General features: G+C 40.6%; 1 protein-coding gene across 1 annotated transcript in view; it reads right to left on the bottom strand.

Annotated features, from left to right (window-relative positions):
• The window catches only part of col22a1 (collagen, type XXII, alpha 1), a 65,706-nt gene that overhangs the window by 24,465 nt on the left and 20,298 nt on the right, over positions 1 to 20,943 (bottom strand). The window contains exons 6-30 of the mRNA XM_085792341.1: positions 19,968 to 20,091; positions 19,400 to 19,675; positions 19,213 to 19,293; positions 17,291 to 17,407; positions 17,121 to 17,165; positions 16,940 to 17,002; positions 16,681 to 16,719; positions 13,821 to 13,874; positions 13,660 to 13,713; positions 13,515 to 13,568; positions 11,435 to 11,488; positions 11,293 to 11,337; positions 8,532 to 8,585; positions 8,389 to 8,442; positions 7,822 to 7,857; positions 7,126 to 7,155; positions 6,798 to 6,851; positions 6,569 to 6,622; positions 3,641 to 3,694; positions 2,988 to 3,041; positions 2,831 to 2,884; positions 2,641 to 2,694; positions 2,041 to 2,094; positions 1,884 to 1,928; positions 1,716 to 1,778 (exon numbers count right to left, since the gene is read on the bottom strand). Coding sequence (XP_085648467.1) covers positions 1,716 to 1,778; positions 1,884 to 1,928; positions 2,041 to 2,094; positions 2,641 to 2,694; positions 2,831 to 2,884; positions 2,988 to 3,041; positions 3,641 to 3,694; positions 6,569 to 6,622; positions 6,798 to 6,851; positions 7,126 to 7,155; positions 7,822 to 7,857; positions 8,389 to 8,442; positions 8,532 to 8,585; positions 11,293 to 11,337; positions 11,435 to 11,488; positions 13,515 to 13,568; positions 13,660 to 13,713; positions 13,821 to 13,874; positions 16,681 to 16,719; positions 16,940 to 17,002; positions 17,121 to 17,165; positions 17,291 to 17,407; positions 19,213 to 19,293; positions 19,400 to 19,675; positions 19,968 to 20,091 — 1,666 coding nt within the window. The remainder of the gene's footprint in view (positions 1 to 1,715; positions 1,779 to 1,883; positions 1,929 to 2,040; positions 2,095 to 2,640; positions 2,695 to 2,830; positions 2,885 to 2,987; positions 3,042 to 3,640; positions 3,695 to 6,568; positions 6,623 to 6,797; positions 6,852 to 7,125; positions 7,156 to 7,821; positions 7,858 to 8,388; positions 8,443 to 8,531; positions 8,586 to 11,292; positions 11,338 to 11,434; positions 11,489 to 13,514; positions 13,569 to 13,659; positions 13,714 to 13,820; positions 13,875 to 16,680; positions 16,720 to 16,939; positions 17,003 to 17,120; positions 17,166 to 17,290; positions 17,408 to 19,212; positions 19,294 to 19,399; positions 19,676 to 19,967; positions 20,092 to 20,943) is intronic.

The raw sequence follows: 20,943 nt of genomic DNA, 5'->3' as shown, positions 1-20,943 counted from the left end.
AAAACCTAAATCCATCCTGTGACGTCCTCAAATGAAAAAAAAAAAGAAATCTGCATCACAAATGTCTCAAGGCGGATGACTACAATGACTTTGTACTGCTATGTGACTCGATTCCAACAGAGGGTGCTGTCTATATTTAGATTGGATTGAATGCCACAGCAGAAAATGAGCTTTTGTGTAGGTTCCTAAACTTTTCTTCATTCAGTGATGCAGGTCTGTGCTGTGTTGTTAAAGTTGAAGTTATCTACACATATCAAACAGTCTCACAAACTCAGAACAGAGAGAGATTTGAGTAGTTCGTAGTTATTCATGAATATGATCATGTATTTGTTTAGAAGTATTCTCTGTGATTATTATTTTCTTCGTTCATTGATGCAGTCATGTCATTAATGGCCAGTAGTTGTGATAATAGTAAAACAATCTGCCTTGAGTCCATATTTATAACATAATACAGTGTGTGCAGTGACGGACTGGCACCAAAAGAGGCCCTGGACTTTTTGACAGAGAGAGGCCACACATTATAAATATGGACTCAAGGCAGGTTGAATGAATGAATGAATGAATGAAAATTTGTTTATTTTGGTCAGGTCATTCAAAATTAAAAGTCAGAAAACAGAAAAACATCAGTTCAACTAGAAAAGAGCCAAACCGAAAAGGCATAGGCTGAAGCTATCGCTTATTTTCGCCTACCCTTCTTACATGATCAACTTAGTCAGATCACATCATTCAAAACATCAAACAGAAAATCATATCGTTTTGCACAAAATCCCAAACATAGGTTGTTTTACTATTATCAAAACTACTGGCTATTAATGACATGACTGCATCAATGACTGCATTATGTATAACAGTGATAATAATGATGCTGAGAAAAGAAAATGCATTGATCTCCAACATTCCACACTAATTGGAGGAATCAAGTTCTTGATTATAGGGGGAGCTGTCATATCAGGGAAGCTACACACTACATGTGTCTTCAGTCTTTCAGTATTGGCCAGCCGTAAACCACTGACCATAACCGACTTTTTTTTTTCTTGCACGGCTGCATCTTCATGCAGCCACCTCATGGCTGCATCATTACACAGCCGTTGAATTTTTCTGTGTAATTTATATAACCTTGTTTTCACTTTTAGCACTCCCCTCCCCCTTCCCCTTCAGGCTGCACTTGAAAATAAGAATTTTGTTCTTAATTTGCTCGCCTGGTTAAATAAAGGTTGTGGCATTTGCCCATATTGCCCTATGGCCAGTCCGTCACTGAGTGTGTGTCATCAGTGACCGGTGGTGCATATCAGACAACTGAAAGGATGTTTAGGCCGATTTAATCATTGATAATGCAAAATGTCAGCATTTATGTAACACCAAGTTCTTGGTTTTTGAAACAAGGACCATGGTTGTCTGGGCTGGCAAATATTGTAAAGTAACCATGTCGACCAGATTCATGTGGTTTAACATAATTTAGCAACATACTACTTGTACTTGTACTTGACTTTCAATTGCATGGCCCTTCCATTACTGAGTCAGTATGGCCCTGTGGGAAAAATATTGTCCACCCCTGCCCTAGACAACCCTGAGGCTGCTTTAATGGATGTTCCATATTTAAATCAATACTGAATTAATAATAAAGTGAAATTAAGTAAGATGGGGTCTATAGCTCTGAATGAGCATATACCTGCTGCTCCTTGGTAACATGCACTGAGAATCACCATCACACCTACCGGGACGCCCCTGTCTCCCCTCACTCCATCAGCACCTGGTTGTCCGGGGGAACCACCTTCTCCCTGTAACAATCACATCCATGTCACACGACAAAATAAGTTTAACTTCTTCTTTTAAAAAAAATAGAAGCAGCTACAGTAAAGGAAAGTCAACAGCTGTGAACTCACTCTCTCTCCTGGAGGTCCTCTTGGTCCAGGTGGCCCATCATCACCCTGGAGAGAAGACATGCCCACTTTTAAAATGTCACATTTGCATTGGGAAAATACACATGTTATCTCCTAAACTGCATATGTCTTCAGCGGTGTGGTTCTTAAATCACATTACCTTAGGTCCAGGCTTTCCAGGAAAACCATCTGTTCCCCGCTCTCCCCTGGGCCCCTTCACAGACACAGGATTACCATTCAGATGTCATCATTTAAAGAAAACCTTTGTTTGCAAGAAGTATTTGCCAGATAATGTATGTACGGAAAGGGTAAACGCACCACAACTCACTTTAGGCACTGCGTTAAATTGAAGTACATCAGTTTGAAATGTTTTAAACAAGCAATGGTGCTTTTACCAGTAGCTCAAGCAAAATGTAATTTACTGTAAACACCTTTCACATATACACTCTAACTAACTTTAAGGATTTGAAGTTATGAAGCTCACAGGCAATAAACTTTCAGTGTTCACAGTTAGTGAACTTACAGCAGTGGTCTGAACCTAACTGAGGTTGATGAGAGCAGTGAGAGTGAAGCACAGCAACAAAGCTGTAGGCTATAAAACCAGATGATCATCAGATGAAGACAGTCAAACGCTAAAGCATGGGTGATATGAGGGTGATAAGTCTCTTTGGTTTCACCACTTTCACTTTACTGATGTCATTTGTTCCATTGTTCATAGGAAGGTTTTCTTTAAGCTAGTTATTGTAAAGGTGACACAAACCATGGATCCGTCGTTTCCAGGAAGACCATCGAGGCCGTCTTTACCAGGAAGTCCCTTTGAAGATAAAAGGACAACGGGCTGACATTTAGAGACCCGCGCAGGGAAACAACAATAGAGACTGAACACCAGAGACACAAAGTGCTATTAATAACAAATTATGTTTCAGAAAAAAAAACAAAGACCAACTCACAGGCTTTCCAGGTTCTCCGGGTTTGCCTGAAAATCCAATTTCACCAGGTAGACCCTTCGTAAAGAAAGAGGAGATGTGTGAATGTGTTCATGATTTACTTGTCGAAGGGAACTTAACAAAATCTGCCGTGTCCTCATTTCAGTTTCTGGAGCCTTACAGGAGGTCCAGTGTGTCCTTGGTTTCCTGGAGCCCCGGGTGGACCCTGAGGACCCTGAAAGATAAAAAATAAAAGATAGGTCAATATACTGTAATGGAATATAACTCACAACCATAAAATACAGATTTCAGATAGATTTTTTAACTAATATAGACATTATGCCAGTAAAAACATTCATGAAATATTGTCTAGCCAAAATATTATCTGCTTTTCCCCAATAAACTTCTTCATATTAACGCCTAAAAACACAGTGTACATCAGTACCAGTGAGCAGCCACTAGAGGGCGGTATTATTACACTGTGAATGCCTCGTTCAACCTTGAATACACTTGAAGACAGGTGTATTTCTATTGCGCTTAGGGGAGCAATTTGGGAAATTAATTGACATAACCTGTTGGTTTTAATCTGGCCTGTTTATTTTGCCTCTATTAAAAACACAGTGAAGACACCTGTGAGAGAGAAGGCATTCCCTGCTTTGTGGGTCATATTGAATTTTGAGCAGCCCACACAATTAAAAACACCCAATTATTTTTTCTCAGTTCTCCTTGAGAAGTTGGGAGGAAACACATGGGGACATTCGTTTAACAAGTTTATCAGCAAATACGTGTTCATTTTTCATGTTGTGAGATGTTAAGAACAAACGGAGCTCTTACAGAAGGTCCAGGGAGGCCATCCACTCCAGGCAAGCCGCTCTCGCCCTTCTTTCCCTGAAAGACAGATGAAGTTAATTAGCATCCATGTTAAAATCATTCTGTAGTGAAGCGGCTGCTGAGGACCCTGTGGCAACATATTCCCTTTTCAAATTTAGGAGCTATATGGAGAGTTAAAAAAAAACCTGTTAACTTTCTCCTGGCTGCACGTTTCGAGGTTCATTCCAGTATTTCTAACCACAGTACTACGATACATTCAACACCAGAATTTGGCAGGATAAAAAAAGGGCTTTCAAACAACAAGGCATTAAAAGCTGTGAAAACTTTTTTTTTTTTTTTTAATATGTCTGCAATTTACCAATATAATCTTGGGAATTTTCCTGGAAAGAGCATTGGGACATGTTGTAGTGAAAAAGTTCTGAGATACTTATAATGGTTGAAGTTAATATGCTTTCAGTTAATAAGGAGTTCTGTCTAATAAATAATAGGCTAATAAACGCTATATTTGGTAAGAACTGATTTAGGACTAAGCTAACATCTGTCACATCTGTTTTGGACATATACAGAGGGTTTAGAACTATTTGAATCCACCTGTAAAAAAATATGATACATATTAATTCAGTTCCCATAAACATCTCTGTGGCCTCCATGTGGCATGTGACACTCCGACAGCTAAAGCAAGGCAAAGCTAACCAGAACTAGCCTAAGCTAATGCAACAAGAACATTCTTGAAGACCCACTATTTTGGTAATTAATTTGTTTTTTCCATATAAATGTGAATCATGCAACAGTTAAGTACTGCCATAACAATGGGACCTGAAAGAGCTAGCATACTGCTGCTAAAGTTAATGTAGCCTAACTTTCTTAAAGAGACTGGCAGGATCTTTGATTTAACTGTTAACACTTTTTATTATTATGCCATTTACTGTAGTTTAGTAAAACTAAACAGCATTAATCACATAATTGAATTATTTACATGTACTGATGCTAACAACAGGTTAAAATGGACAAGAAAGCTAAAAGGAGAGATTTGTCCTTGGCCTACCAGCAGAGAGATATTACCGCTCTTATATTTTTATTCTGTAAAAGAAGTTAACTCTATTGGATGACGCTAGGAAAATAAACAAAGAAACCAAACTCTAAAGAGCAGAGATTCAGGCAGCTAGAAAAAGTACAGCTGCTAATAAGCTAATCAATAACAATAACAACACCAGTAGCAATACACAAGAAATAAAATGCCACAGTTTTCCTCCTGTTACGCATCCACAAACATCATAATCTAACCTCTGTGCAGAGCAACACCCCACAGAACAACCTGAACAACATTCTCATTACTGTGCCGCCCCGTAGTGAGCGCTGGCCTTGAGCTGACCCCCCCCCCCCGCCCCAATGAAAACTGTGTGGCCGTGCCGCTGGTCGTATGGGGATAAAGGTGAGCAGATTGGCCCTCGGCGGCGGTGACTCAAATGTCTGATGAGGGCTTTGCTGCGGCGGAGGTGAGGACTGCTACATCTACAACCAACTCAAGCATCCAGCCGACTCCATCAGACCACCCCATTATCCCTGCTCTCAGCCCACCTTAACAACCCCTCACCCCCCTCCTTGCCTAGCGCCCTCCATCCCTGTGTATCTTCAGCTGAGGTATAACAATCTCTAACCCTTGAGAAAATAGGTCAAGCTTCTTGGCCATCTGTGTGTTTTTTTTAGGGGTGTCTTTGAGAGCGTCCCGTGGGGCTGTGTAATGATTCAGCGGGACCTCTGCTGAGCTGCACAGAGGGAGAATGTTTCTAGATATTGCGGGAATCTGAACCCAGTGTGACTGCTTGATTCATGTTAATAAACTGCAAATCCCTTGATCTACGAGGAGCTTGTCTGGCTGAGCACAAAGTGTGTGTTCTGCTGGTAAAAAAAAAAAAAAATTCTTTCATTCATGGCCAGAGGAGGTTTGGCTGGACTCTGCTGCCCAGCTGAGCAGCTGCAAATGTTGTTTCCAACATGCCGCTGATGAGGAGTTAATTGCTCCCAGAAAAGACAAAGGAAGCGATGCCACTATCTTTGTTAATGTTTTGGAAGAACAAATTATGTAGGGATGCTGTGTCTGTTTTAATTACACACTGCTGTGTGACGGGAGCAGGGTGGAGGGCGACACAGGGAGCGGGATCCAGACGCAGCACAGCTTCTGTCTGGATAACAACTCTGATAACAGCTACAGTGCAGCATCAGCTTTGATTAGCTTGAGGAATAAATATCAGTTTCTTTATCCTAAATAATGCCACTGGAATATGATACAGTAAATACTGTTATGGGACTATAGGAGAAAATGTCCAATTTCTGCAAATTACAGTTTCTGTTCTGCAAGAGCAGCGCTGGAGGCAAAATCATTTCATTCTAGTCAAAACTCAGTTTTCTAAAGTCAGACTAAAGCGATGCAAATCACCTACCACCTAATAGACTATGCATTTGGATATTTTTCATGCTTTTTTTCTTGTTACCTTATGGGTTTTGTGATTTATACTGTAGTACATAGTTGGATATCTGGTGACTATTTTCTCTGGATTTGAAAGAAATGTACTTTTATTAAAAACTTATCTCACTCTGTTAATGTGTTACTAGTTTCTTGTGCCAATTACTCTTCATTTAAAAAACGAAATAGCTGGGACAGGACAGGGACTTTAGTACTTTGACACTGGAGACCAGTTTGCCTTGTCAATCCTGCTTGGCAGCAAAATATCATGTATATTCCAAATATTCTGCATTTAGTATGAATATTTAACTAAACTAAACTAAAGATTGACTCCAGCGTAAGCTATATCCTAACTCAACATACCTCAATAGAGTAGGTTACAGTGTAAGTACATTATATGGCCACGGCTTGAGTGGAGATCATATATACTTGTGAACAATGTTCAGATAAACTTCTTCGATATTTACCCTTTGGCCAAACTCTCCAGGCTCTCCGGGCAGGCCTTGTGGTCCAGGAAGACCCTGAGGAATAAAATGTTGGCAGTCAGCAGGAGTTCAAACAGCATGACGAGTGTTTTCATACACTGCTCCACACTGCATTTGAACAGATGACTGTTCCACAACAGCAAATCATCAAAAGCTGAACAGCAGGAAAGAGGAAACATGAAGGAAGGAAGTATTAAATCATGCTCCTTACAGGAGGCCCTGGGGGGCCGTCGGCCCCTGGAGGCCCAGCAGGTCCAACCTGTCCCTGAAACAGGTCAAACACACAAGTATGTTTTAAACATATCACTATTCACAATGTGGTGAGTTACAACTTGTGCTTAAAACTGTATATATAATGAATCATTTGAAATGTCTAGCTATGTCTTAGCTATGTCTCTACATTGTTTATTGCAGTAATAATCTGCTGCCAATTTCAATTTCTAATACACATTGGATAATTAGACTATATGATAATTAATAGGTGGTTCTTTATATCTTGAAAAAAAGATAAACCATTTTATGATTGAACAATTACTCACCTTCTCACCCCGCAAGCCTTCTTTCTGAAGCTGAAATTAACACAAGTAACTAATTACATTAAGTCAGACTAATGATTTTCATATTAGTATATCACTGTCTTCTAACGTGGTCTAATTGCTGTAATGTAATAAGGCCATAGGCGATCGGTAACTCTCATCTCCCACAAACATAAATGGTATTTCTACAGTTTTCTTGTGCAAGCAGTAGATCATCATGGAATCATTCATGCAAATAAGATGTTATTTCTTTTTATGATAATTGAAAAAAAAACATACTGGCAAACTGTGCTCATCTTACTTCACATACAGAGCTGGAACATTCATGATTGCAGTCATAACTAATTCTCCTTGACTCTTGAATGAAGCTTACATCATAAAATGGAAATAATTTAATACACACATTAATACAGAAATGATAGTGATTGAAGTCAGGTCAGTGAGGTCAGTAGGTAACTCTTGCCCATGATTACCAATTTTTAAATAATGATAATAATAATTGTAAAAATGTGTAACTGTAGTTACAGCAGGACACGAGGAACGTTTCTTCCATGGGACTTTTTCGTTTGGTTTTTAAACTGCTGTTTGTTGTCTATCCCACTTCACGCTACAATGTTCTTCATCATTCATCTTTAAAACAAGCCTGTAATTTCAAAGAACATTATTCTCAGAATGTTTTTCTCTGCTGTTGATACTCACCACATCACCAGGTAATCCAGGAATGCCTCTCTCGCCCTGTTACACAGTTCACACAACAGGGATGCAAAAACCCTGTTATTAGAATCAAGAGACTCTCTGAGCGAAGTCCCTCAGGCAATAGAGTAATGACACGGCAGCGACCATAATTTATGAGATGACGCGTGTTAAAATGTGTACTTAATTGTAGGCCCAAAGGAAAGTGAAACTTGTGGGTAAAGTGGCGCAGCAGTTCTTTGTGCGTTTTGTATATATGCATGGATCTTTGTGCATGCATATGGGTGGGGTGTAAACATGTGGAAGAATCATCAAAGTCGGTAATTACAGACAGACAAATGAACTGCATTTTATTTTCTCAGACAAATGAGTGGGCTGACTTTGATGGTGCGCGGAGGAGAGTGAGGAATGTCTGGAGAGCACAGACAGACAGTAGCCTGGGAAACTGATGATACCTCTTTAAAATGATTCATATCAGCTTGATAACATTCTGCTTAAGGCAATATCCACTTTAAATTGATTATGATAAAGTGAGCAGGGTGTTTTGCGTACGGCACAGGAGGAGGGATGTACCTTGTCGCCTTTAACTCCGTTGGGACCGGGTGTACCAGCCAATCCTCTCAAACCCTGATGGATTTAAGATGAAAGCTTCATTAATGCAAAAGGTGAAAGAGCAGAAACTGAACTGTTAGTAACTGTAGAGGTTCACAACTTACATCTTTCCCAGGAACTCCAGGTTTTCCAGGGAAACCATCGATACCCGCCAGACCCTGAAGTGGAAACAAGTGGACAAGAAAACATGTGTAAAACATTTTCAAACTGTAAAAGACATTAGGAAAGTTTCCATCCGAATGCAGTTGCAGATTTTATTTGAATTCCCTGCAAATCGCTTTAAGTCACAAGCTTTGTGTGCTTAAGTATTTATTCACTGTGACTGTTCCCATTGCAGTTGGTTGCATTTTGTTTTTACTGATACATCACCTCTGCCAAATCTCAAAACTTTATTGTTGCCATATTTTGACCCCTTTCTCTGAAATTCAAAGTTTTTATGCACAGTTGAAAAGGCACATAAAACAGAGGGATGTTTATACTTAATATTGGGTTTACATAGTAATTTAAAGTTTGTTGTTCTACTAAAATGCAATAATCAGTGACCTATAAGGTAATTAAACTTTTGCATTTGCTTATCTAAACACCAAATGCTTGTTAAGTCTTAATGTCACAGTCTGCTCCCAGAATGTTACACACATCTCCATTGTGTCTGGGGCAAAAATACTTTTGAATAGTCAGTATGTACAGCCATGGCTAGCAGGGCAGCACAGATAAAGCTGAAAAAACACAAACCTCAACAGAAAATCCAAAGAAAAAGACCTGCCAGTGTGCTGCAGTAGCTATTAATGCTACACAAATAAATTCACATAAATGTCAGCAACAGAAAACAAAAGAACTAGTTGCGGGATCTTTTTTGAGTATCTGCTGGGAGTCGAGGGCAGACACAAAATGAGATGTCTCCAGTGTTAGCATGTTGATATTTAGCAGGTGTAGTGTGCTAACAATGGCACAATGCTGGGAATGTCATTGATTCTGCAGGGATTTGGTCATAAATCATAAATAGATTAAATTAGGGGGACCACAATAATAACAACTTGTTGTCTGGGTACTATGAATATCTATGTATTAAAGGGATACTTCGCCCAAAATTCACCAATTGTCTACTCACCATCATGCCAAGGAAGGGTTTGGAGAACTTTCAGAGTCATCAAAACGCTTTGGGAGTTCCAGGGGGGGTCCGGGTGGCAATGGAATTTCACATAATGGCGGCAGATAGAGTTCACTTTTGAATCGTCCAAAACACTATGAAACATCCAGATACCTCCATACTGCTCGTCTGTACTGACCCAAGTGTCCTGAAGACGCTACATGAAAAAGTTGTTTGGAAAAAAATAATGTGATCTCTGTTTTTATCCTTGTTGTAGTAGTAGCTCCCAGTGGCTGCGCGAGATTTGCGGCTAGACGTTCTTCTGTGTTTACATCATACATCCAATGGTTTACAACGACGAACCAACATCTCGCAGCAAATCTGGCGCATGCGCACAAACATCAACAGAGCCACTGGGAGCTACTGCTACAACAAAGATAAAAAACAGATCAAATTATTTTTTCTGAACAACTTTTTCATGTGGCGTCTTCAGGACACTTGGGTCAGTACAGACGAGCAGTATGGAGGTATCTGGATGTTTCATAGTGTGTGTTTTGGATGATTCAAAAGTGAGCACTACCCACCACCATTATATGAAAACCCGTTGCCAGCCGGACCCCCCCTGGAACTCCTAAAGAGTTTTGATACCTCTGAAAGTTCTAGCATGATGGCATCGAATTATCGATTTTGGGTGCAGTATCCCTTTAATATTTAAACGTGGAAGAGGTGGACAGTGCCATTGCTGTAGCTGCCAACAATGACTACTGAATTTAAGTGTAACCCAAAACACATCCCTGGCTTTTCCCTCAGCAAACATCGCCCCGACCTGAACCCCAGCTGCCTCCTCTAAACCACCTTGGCCTATTCCCTTTATCACTTCACCGAGGGAACTACTTTTCCAGTTTTCACCTACAGGAAATTGCTTACTGATTGACTGAGCGGCTGACGGACAGCTCCAAACCTGGCATCAGGATGTTTGAATGGAGCTATAGAGCTGTAGCAACATCCTCACTCTGCCGTATGGCAAAGTGATCAGTGTACTGACCCCGTATTGACTGTTTCATTTAAACTGCTTGTTGATGTGCTTTACATTTAAATTCAAGTTGACGTCTCAGTGCAATAAAGTCATTTTTACAGCTGTTTCTTATAACTCCCTGTTGTGATCACTTGATCTGTTACTCGCAGTATCGATGAAATCGCCGATCGCAAAAACATCTTGTCTTCAGCGGGAAGCCGTTGTTGATGCCGTGAGATAACCTTTCACTGGTTTATTAGCAGTCCAAACGGCAGAGAAGCATCAATGTAATGGCAAAAGGTCTGAGCAATTCAGAGGAAAAGTGCAGACATCAACAATTCACACAGGTCTGAATGAGGCGCATTATGGCCAAACGCCCCCGCAGAGTCCGACAGGAAGTGTGGAGAGTGAATCAAGGAAGCCACATCTGTTTGTGCTATTACGCCCCTCACTTCTCGGTTCCACTGAGAAGACTGGTCTCTCTCTGTTGTCTCTCTCTCTCTCTCTCCCGGTCAGAAATTAACCCTGTCGTCAGGATTTGCAGTGTAAACTCCACACAGCTTCAAGGCACAGTGGGAAAACATGGACATGTCAAAGTCTCTCTCATCCCCTCAGCAAGTATAAACAAGATGCTGAAACTCTACTGTATGTGCTGTAGTGGAGCTGCGTGGCCAACAGCTATTCACACATACATATAAATGTATGATGTGTGAATGTGAAGCATGGAAATCTGTTAAAAAAACAATGTTACAGTGTCACTCACGCTGGTTCCTGGACTTCCTTTGTCACCTTTTACACCTGAAACACCCTACAAACAAAACACAAAGAGATTTTTAAAAAAAAAGTTAAATCAAAAATTGAAAATCATCATTTATCATTTGGTGAAGTGTTCTCAGATAACTCACAGTCACGCCTTTTGGTCCGGGTGAACCAGCGATTCCTGCATCTCCTTGAAATCCCTGTGTAATATAAATTGAGGATCCTCATATCAGTGGAAGTTATTGCACCCCCTCAAGTGTAAAAGTTGCTGACTAAGCAATACACCACAGGCCAACTGGGGACTGCTGAGTCAGAGAGCTGAATCAATGTGAGACATTTTAACTGACCAACTAAGAAACCTGAAACTCCAAAAAAGAAACGGCAGCTGTCAGTGACCAGACCTCCCCCTATGCTACTGGACTTTGACCTGCAGCCTGACTTTCACTCCTTTTTCACAGAGGGAAGCTGTAAAAGTCAATGTTTCTGGAAATTCTGAAGAAAGATTTCTTTCTTTCTTTTTTTTCTTTTTTGCAAAAATGTGTTTTTAATTACATGTGCCGAAAATCACATGTTTTCTAACTAACGATAGTGGTTATGACGATTACATATACATATGTAAGAAATGGATTATTTATTGTGTAAAAAATATTTGTATTACAGTGTTAATTTGGACTTTTGAGAGAGCTCCACAGTTAAATCCCAATTGCTACATTATCCATTTATTAAACAATAACTTTGTTATTGGCCTTTTTCGTGAAACACATTTTGACTTATCATATCAAGGAAAACACAGGTGTAAATAATGAAGTTAATGACAGCTGAATTTCAGCTGGCCCAGTTTCATACTGTCATGGCCTGCATAGAGCAAAGCTGTTCATTTAATTGGCTGGCAGCACCTGTGCCCTACTGTTTACACTGATGCAAAATTGTCTCAGCTATTTGTTAATAACAAAAATCCTGATAAGTTGTTGTGGCTAAAGAACTCTTTCACTGGACCAAGTAACATCAGCATTTCTTCCATACATTATGTAGGTCTAATATTCACTCTGGTTTTGCTCTGTTTTGTCTGTCTTTATCTGACTCTTTAGCTGCTACCTAGACATTTGACTGTCGCTAGCTGACGTGAGTTGCTAACTTGCTACTTGTGCTAGGTAGCAGATGTTTTCAGCAATAAAATCTCTGATGAAGTATAACTTACACTTCATCAGAGATTTTATTGCTGAAAACATCTGCCTGCTTGTTGTTACTGTAAAGTAACGTGACATAAACATAAGCTTGATTCATTCGCTATAACATGAAAACATGGCTGTGTTTTCATATGTTCTGGTCACAGGCAGTACTCAGGGTTATCTTCTGATACCTAACAAACATTCATATCAAACAATGGCCGAGTAACTGTCAAAGTTATGTACAGCTACCTTGATTCTCTGGTTTGATTCCACAAAAGCTGTGGAAAAATATGTATTTTAGACTGTACTGTAAACTAAAGTAACTGGCACAAGCTAATGTTAGTTTACTCTGTCTATCAGCTGCCTATGCTATGTGTTGAATTCTAGCACACAGTAAATGTTGGTTTGATTCATTAGTTATATATCAAAATATACAAATCTGTTTTGTTTTGTTTTTCTAGCGTTTAAAGATGCACAGCTATCAAACAATTGTCAAGTAACTGTCACAGAATAAAGGGCCGCTATTACAGTGATTCCCTTACATGGTAATCTGTTAATTTATTGCCTTTGGGTTGTAATAATGTCACATCAACTCTATATGCCACACCAAAGTTAGAAGATGGGCTCTATTTTTTTAATAGTTTTTCACAGTGCATTTCCCTGATTTGGTTCCCTGCATTGTATTGAAAGTGGCCAATCATTCCCCGGGTCCTGGGCCACGCAGCCTGTCACAGTCCATTGGCCAAACCTCAGCATGCCAGCAGTTCCCCACTCTCCCCCAGCTGCTACTTCATCTAAGGGAAAGTCAACCAAGCTGCAACCCCCCACCCCTTTCACAGGAAATCAATAACAGGCTGAGAGGTAATTACCCAGAAAAAAACTTGTATGTATGCCCATTTAACAGAACAAGTGCATCACTGAAAACTGTGCCAAAAACAGAATGACGAAAGATAATGTTTTCCCCCGTTTTCCCCCAAATCAAAATTATTTTAAAAGGTTTAAAAATTTGCTAAATGCATGTTGACTGTTTACAAATTGGAAGACCATATTCACGCACCCTTGGTCCAGCTGGACCCGGCTGCCCTGAATCACCGGCCTTTCCTGCTGCACCCTGTCAATAAAATAACATGGAGATGAAAACACACCCATCTGGACAGTCAGAATGCTTCAAACAGTGAAACCACAATAACTGCACGTCTTACTTTGTCTCCTTTGTCTCCAGGTAAGCCATCGATACCTGGCACACCACCAAGACCCTGTCAAATGATTGGAAACGCATAATTACCACCAATATGTGAACTTTTAAGATCCTTAATGTGACAAAATAAAATCCTCCACGTGTCCAGGTTCACGAGTGTCACACCTTCTCTCCTTTTTGTCCAGGAGCACCTGTCAACCCTATGCTGCCACTATCACCCTGTAAACAGAAGGCAAGTATTAACTTTGACTGTTCCACAGTGGACACACATGCATGACGGCCGGTCGGTCGCACAGTGACAGTGACAGTGACAGTGACGTACGGTCAGGAAATCAACCTGGTGGTGCCACAGAACACGGTTTAGTTCACTGGAGGATTAATGTGGAACAAAATACAAATGTTAGATATTAATTAATGGATTTCAGGGTTCCTACACATTTTAAATTTAAAATTTCCACATTCCATACTAATTAACAGACTTCTCAGTTAAAAAAAATCAAATAATTTGTGACATTTGAGTAATTAGATCATGTAATTTATGATCATAAATTATGTAATTAATCATTTGTTTTCATTATTCTGAATTTGTATGCCATTATGTCACCAGATTGTAGCTAATAGCGCATACAAAATAATTAACCCAAATAACTTCAGATGAGACCAAACAGATAAGTATTAAGATAAATATATTTCCATACAATAATTTCCATTTCCCATAATTTTCCAGACCTGGAAATGTATAAAATCAAATTCCATACTTGTGTAGGAACCCTGGGATTTGATTAATCAAACAATGGATGACAACATACATTTATTTAGACAAAAAGACAAAATTCACACAAAACAGAAAGGGTTAAGTCAAGATAGCACACAAACACATAAACACACACACATACATACATACAGGAGCCAGAATATGCTAACAGATGTCCCCAGCTTTGCCAAGACCCACTATGGTCTGGTCACACATCCAACCATAGACTCAAGGAACAATGGCCTTCCACTGTCTTCGCAGTTTTGCACTTCTGCTTCTGGTGTGCACACTGATGTCATATTCTGTGCCAAGGAATCCCTCGGAATCCGAAGGCTGGACTGAGTGAAGAGTAACGGCTGTTAAATTACAGTGTACCACGAGGTCTTGCCCACCGCAAGACTTCCCTCAGCTTCATAAACCACTTTACAAGTCACAGAAGGTTGCCCTTTAATTATTTTAGGAGCTTATATCATTTTAACGCACGTCATTTTCGTTCATCGTGGAGATTAGGAGCGAGCCCCCCTCCCCCTCGCTCTGCCGTGCCCCACAACGAAAGAGACATCATCTATAACAACACTGCTACGTGGGGAATTGCCTTGTTCTAGTCCGTTAAAGTTGCAATTAGAAGCAATCAAAGCGGGATGAATTCACTTTCAACCCAAACGGGTCGATGACCGACGAAGCCATCTTCGACCACAGCTTGAAAGTGGGCTTACGTCATTTGTTTGCAGCGAGTTAAGGAAAAAAAAGTTTACAACAAATTGCAGCCGTCTCCGTGAGAAAGAGAAGACAGATGCTCATGCAGAAAGTCAGAGACAGAAGAGCAACAGGGATACTCTGCATTAAAGTTTGATTTAATGCAGTTTTATCAAAACCAGCCAGGTTTTCAGAAACAAGGACTACAAAATGAAAATAAATTTACCATGAAATGAGTTCTGCCGTCTGTCTGACTGCGTCACTTACTTTTTTTTTGTGGGGAAGAAATTCAGATGCACACCTTCATAATTCAAAAATAATTTAGAGGCGCATTCTCCAAACTATGACAACTAAAGCACAAACATAAGTGAAAAGACTTATCCCATCTTCCAGGCCTCTTGTGACAATTCTAAGTGTCTCTCTCAGGACAGTCTGAGTGATGCACGCTGAGGATTTTGTCAAAAGGAATAAATTATACTCGGAGACTCGCAGCTGGCACTGGCGGGCAGCACAGACACTGTGATCCTGCCAGACCGGGTGGGCGTCTGCCCGGGGCCTGCTCAGTATACATCTACACATCCTCTGTGGTGATCTATCCTGTAATTCTGACAATAACAGTTGTAGCATTTTCCTAGCCACTCCCTGTCAGAGTAGATGTAATAAGATAAGATCTCAACAGTGCGGCCAGCCATAAACATTAATGTCTATCTGCGTCTGACCGCATGGTGACGTTACGTTACATCACTGGCTGACCAGCTGGTTAGAGTTTGCACCGTTGATTGTTACTCGATTTTACATTACATCATCAGAGGGCGTTTACAGGCCTTTCAACAGAAATAAATAAATAAAAAACTAGCAACAAATTTAGCAACTTTTTGGAAAAACCTTTGTTGTAGGTCACAACTGGTCCACCAAAGCGTTTTGGAGTTGTTGGATTGTGTATTTGATGAGTTTGATGAGGGAAACCAAGAAATTCCATGAGCCTCCGTAGCGTAGCTCTGAACAGCTCACGGCTCTGCTCCACCGTTCTAAAAATGGCTTGCACCGACAATTAAAGGTAACGAACCTACTCCTAAAACTATAGGGATTATAGCAATAGGCCAATTTGCCAAAATGTTGAACTATCCCTTTAATGGGTCACATTTCAATGACCGTTAAATACTTTATTACTCTTTTTCCATTGTCTGACAACAGAAACTCAAAAATGAAAACTTCTGTGATTTTGGCCACTTAAAGTAAAGTAATGCAGGACAAAGGGGCGAGACTGTCTGAACCCAGGCAGAAATATAAACACACCTCTGTGACCTAATGAATATGAAAATTAGTATTGTACATTAACTAGCAACATTCACTGTCTTTTCCAGCAAGCTATAGCTACTTTCCATTGCAGGTAGTTGTTTCCACAACTGCTCTTACTGTAACTACAGCCTACAGTCCAGCTACTGAGTGATGAACATCATTATGTTTTGTCCCGAGTACATGCACACATGCATACGAAATATGCATAGAGACAAACATGTATTCAAGCGTATGATACTCATGCAACTATCAGGATGCACACACAGTTTTACTTACCTTCTCACCTCTGTCACCTCTGACAGAGTTTACTCTGCCCTGCAAATAATTAATCAACATGGATTAATTATTATCGAGGCGGGGAGAAAAGCAGAATAGTTGGAAGGCATGCAATTTGAAATCACTATGTATCTGATCATGTATCTACCAATGACTACAGCAATGAACTGGCTGAAATTCTATCAATTAGGTATAAGATTACTGAATATTTTATCTGAGTGGTGCACGTATGAATGTTCACAGTTTTAAGTTTTCATACAGCTTCTCCTTTTGCTCCTTTGATGCCTGCTGATCCGACGGCACCCGCAAGGCCGTTGTCACCCTGAAAACGTAGGCACGTTCACACAATAAAAAAAAAAGAAGCGGAACAAACAACTTCGCATCATTCTGAAACTTCGATCTTTTGGCACACACAATGCTTAAAGGCAGTGAGAGATGACCTTTTCACCCTTTGGACCTGCAACACCAGGTGCGCCGGTTTCACCCTGTGAGAAATAAAAACACAGACGTCTGACCAAAGCTGTAGAAGAAAAGGATTCCCATTCATCTGTGGAAGTAATAGACAAGAGGAGGGGAGAGGGGGATGTCTGGAGAAATCATGTGTCTGTACCTTCTCTCCTGCACCACAGGAACAGTTGACTTGAGGGCCTCGTTGCTGCTCCCCAACAGTAGGTGTCGGAGCGGGGATCTCTATCGGGGGGGCCTCTGTCACCACTTTCTTGGGGCACTGAAAAGATGACATTTGGGCCAAAAGCGATGATCAGACAGAGAGATTGGAACGGTGTGACTGAGGTTGCAAGAGGAGCTGATGTCCTGGAGAGTTTTAAGAGGCTCAGCGCTTTTAAGGTTATTTCTAAAACCTCTGTTTTCCAAGTAGAAAAAAATAGCAAAAACACTTTTGTCAAGGCCCATCAGTCGTGACTCAGGACCACAATGAGAAGTGCATTCTCTGTTTGTAGTAGTAGTAACATGACAGGGCAGTGAGGCTAAGGAGGAGCAGGAGGGTTCATGACGGTTAAGACTACACAAATACACATGCCGTAACATTGTATATGTTATGTAACATTATCCACCGCTCCATTTATTGATTTTCCGCCGGATTTGTTGTAGACAAATGCACATGGGCGATGGGAGCGTAACCAAAACAGCGGAAAAGCGAGCAGACTGTCACAGTTCCCTACTGTCTTTCTGTGTAAATATCTCATGTTACAACATGAAAACCTGCAGCTTATATTCAAGTGCGGCCTATGTATGTATTTTCTTTTAAAATTTAGCTGGTGCTGCTTATACTCAGGTGCTCTATAGTCCAGAGAGTACGATAAACAAAAACTGTTCATCTGAGTTTTAAAGGGCCCTTATTATGCCCCCCCCGCCCCCCCATCTCTCTCTCTCTCTCCCCCCATCCGTCATTTCACATGAAGCGGTGCGAGAGGAGCGTTACCGCGGCCGCCAGATCATCGTTTTGAATCATTGACTGAAAAACCGTTATTAAAAATGAAATCGCGGACCGGAGAATATTGGAACGGTACCGCTTCTCATCAGCGCAGCGGTCCTCATCACGGAATGAGAGACATCTGAACGAGGAAGTCTCCTCTCCCGGAGCAAAACCACATTCTCCAGTAGTTCAACATACATTGTGTAGGACAACCAACTGCTAATTTTCTTATAAGATTTCTTGCATACACTGTATGTGTGAATTGTTGTTGTATGTGAACGAAAAACCAAATAAAAAGATTTATTAAAAAAAAGATATATATTCTCCGGTAGCTTCTCATCAGTCGCTCCGTGCACAGTTTGCGCTGCTCCTCAGTTTCACTTGTTATTTTATTTGACAGTTTCACACACTTTCTGATGGCTGTAGAAATCCATAGGCTATCTCCTTCTGCCACAGTAAAAAATGAACATTTACATTTTTTCAGACAAGATGAGAGTCTCAGAAACTTTTTTTTTTTTTTTCGGAAATCAATGCCCGACCCCTGTCCCAATGTCAACACGGGCAGATGTACCTGTAGTGAAAACCACACCCTCTCTCCCCATGACAGCTGTGGAGTGGACGTGGTTTACACAACTAATTTGTATTTCAAGGTGCAGACACAGAAACGGCTTGTTCACAGGAGAGCTCTGAAGAGCCACTTTTAGATTGCTGAGATGTAGAGCTGCAGATTGATTTGGGGACAATAGACTAGGAATACAATATGGTTGGACAACTTAGACCCATGTGAAATGGTTGAAAAACAGCATAATATGGGACCTTTAAAGACAGAAATTGGTGTGGTGGTTTTAGATAAGAAACCAGCTGATGGGATTAAACATAACTTGCAATTCGAATCAAATGTGATTATAAATTTTACTTAAAAGGCTCCATTTTTTTCTAACATTGTTATTTTCTAGTCATCTCTATGTCTATACCACCTTTAAAAAGCTGATATGCTGATATGTTGATTAATGTGCATTGTCCTAATCAAATAAATAAATAAATATGCATGGATTCACAAAGCTGCTTACAGTACAACTGTAGCCTGGAATACTCACAGGTCCATTGGGTAAATCACAGCAGGTCTCCAGCTCTGCATGCTTGGAATCACAGTAGATCATCATCCTCTGGAGGTCAAACTGCATGGACACGGACCAATGATGGACAGATCAACCTCAAGAAGATAACAAAACAGTATCTCCAGAGTGGACAGACTGACATGTTGCAACACATGTGGAGACTCACATCAATCGGCACGCTGTCATACAGCCTCTTCCCAATCACCGTCTTCCCCTGGATGTCAATGTCCTCCCTGTCTTCAATGGGAAGAGTCTGGATGTGTTTGCAGTCCAGGTACAGAGAAACGGCCTTGGCTTCCACACTGAGGGCAATCTTGTGCCAGTTCCGGTCAAACAGGTTGTCAACCTCGGGGTTCTTGAACACAGCTCTGACAGCGTCTTTTGTCAGGCCGACAGCGTTATACTCCACCGCCTTGTTGTCTCCGTCCAGACGGATGGACACCTGACAAATCAGAGGCAGGGTGATGTTGACGACAGGAGCTGCAGTCAGTATTACCATAGTGTGAGTGTGTGTGTGTGTGTGTGTGTGTGTGTGTGTGTATTCACATGGTAGGGTAAGTAAATAGAAATAATAGCAGGGGTCTGAATTTAATTTTATCTGGTTAAATGAGGAATAAAGACACAATTTAAGTGTTTTAAACACAGTAACTAAAGGAGATTGTAAGGATCCAGTGTTCTGGGCCCATTTGTTGATCTTAGTCACATTTATTACTATTTACATGTGTCTGACCCACCTGTGGGATTCCGTATTTGTCAAAGACCTGCCAGAGGTACCAGTCTTCACGCCTTGAGGTTTTCCTGAACTTGAATGTCGTCACAAAGGCGTATTCATCCGGCAGTCCTTGGGGAAACACGTCTCTGTGAAATAAAAGACTGCAGTTGATTTCACTCTGCATGCAACACATGATAAACACAAGAGGCAGTGACCCCAGTACCCAACAGTTCAGATATTAATGTACAAACCTCAAGTCAAACACAATGTCTATGTTTCACCTGGGAACCACTTTGTTTATAGCTGCAGGTCTGTTCCTGCTTCCTTAGAGGAGTAACTCTGCTCTGCACTATTCTGACTCTAGACTCAATCATTTTAGATTTAAAGAGGAACTACAGTATGAAGGGACTACCGGTATGCTAAATTTTTACCTTGACTAAACAGCTTCGGAGTAATTGTGATGGTTTAATAAATGGCTTAACTTGTTACTAGGGAGAATGGACGTGCATGTCAATTATTGCATATCTTGGCTGAAAACCAACGTTGCCAGATCGGGGTCGCTCCCCCGGTGTCCCAGCTCTCGTCTCCGAGGCACCGCGACACAAACGCATCCTGTAACCCGTAATCTTTTGTTTATGACAGATTAAACTACACAAATATACACTACATAACATCGTATATCGTTATGTACCACACTATTGATTGATTTCTCGCTGGCTTCATTGTAAACAAATGCACATGACAGAGAGGAGGGTTAGCAAAACAGAGGAAAAGCAACAGGACTCACATAGTTCCTCTTTAAGATTCAAGAGATGTATTAATCATTTTGTTTTCTCTTAACTGCATGTAAAAGCATGCATGGGTATTTCTTTTCAAAATATTCAAAACTACTTATTTTAGTGTACAATAATACTATTTCTCTGCATGTTAACTGATTTTGGGTGTTTTGGAAGCAAAGCAATTTGTTGTGGCTGTGTGCCCCATTTATTTACAATATC

Source organism: Trachurus japonicus, chromosome 11, assembly GCF_045865225.1.
Source record: "Trachurus japonicus isolate A0001 chromosome 11, Traja_1.0".
In the NCBI taxonomy this organism is placed as follows: Eukaryota; Metazoa; Chordata; class Actinopteri; order Carangiformes; family Carangidae; genus Trachurus; species Trachurus japonicus.
Note: the sequence above shows the minus strand (reverse complement) of the source record. Positions and strands in the feature narration are given on the sequence as shown.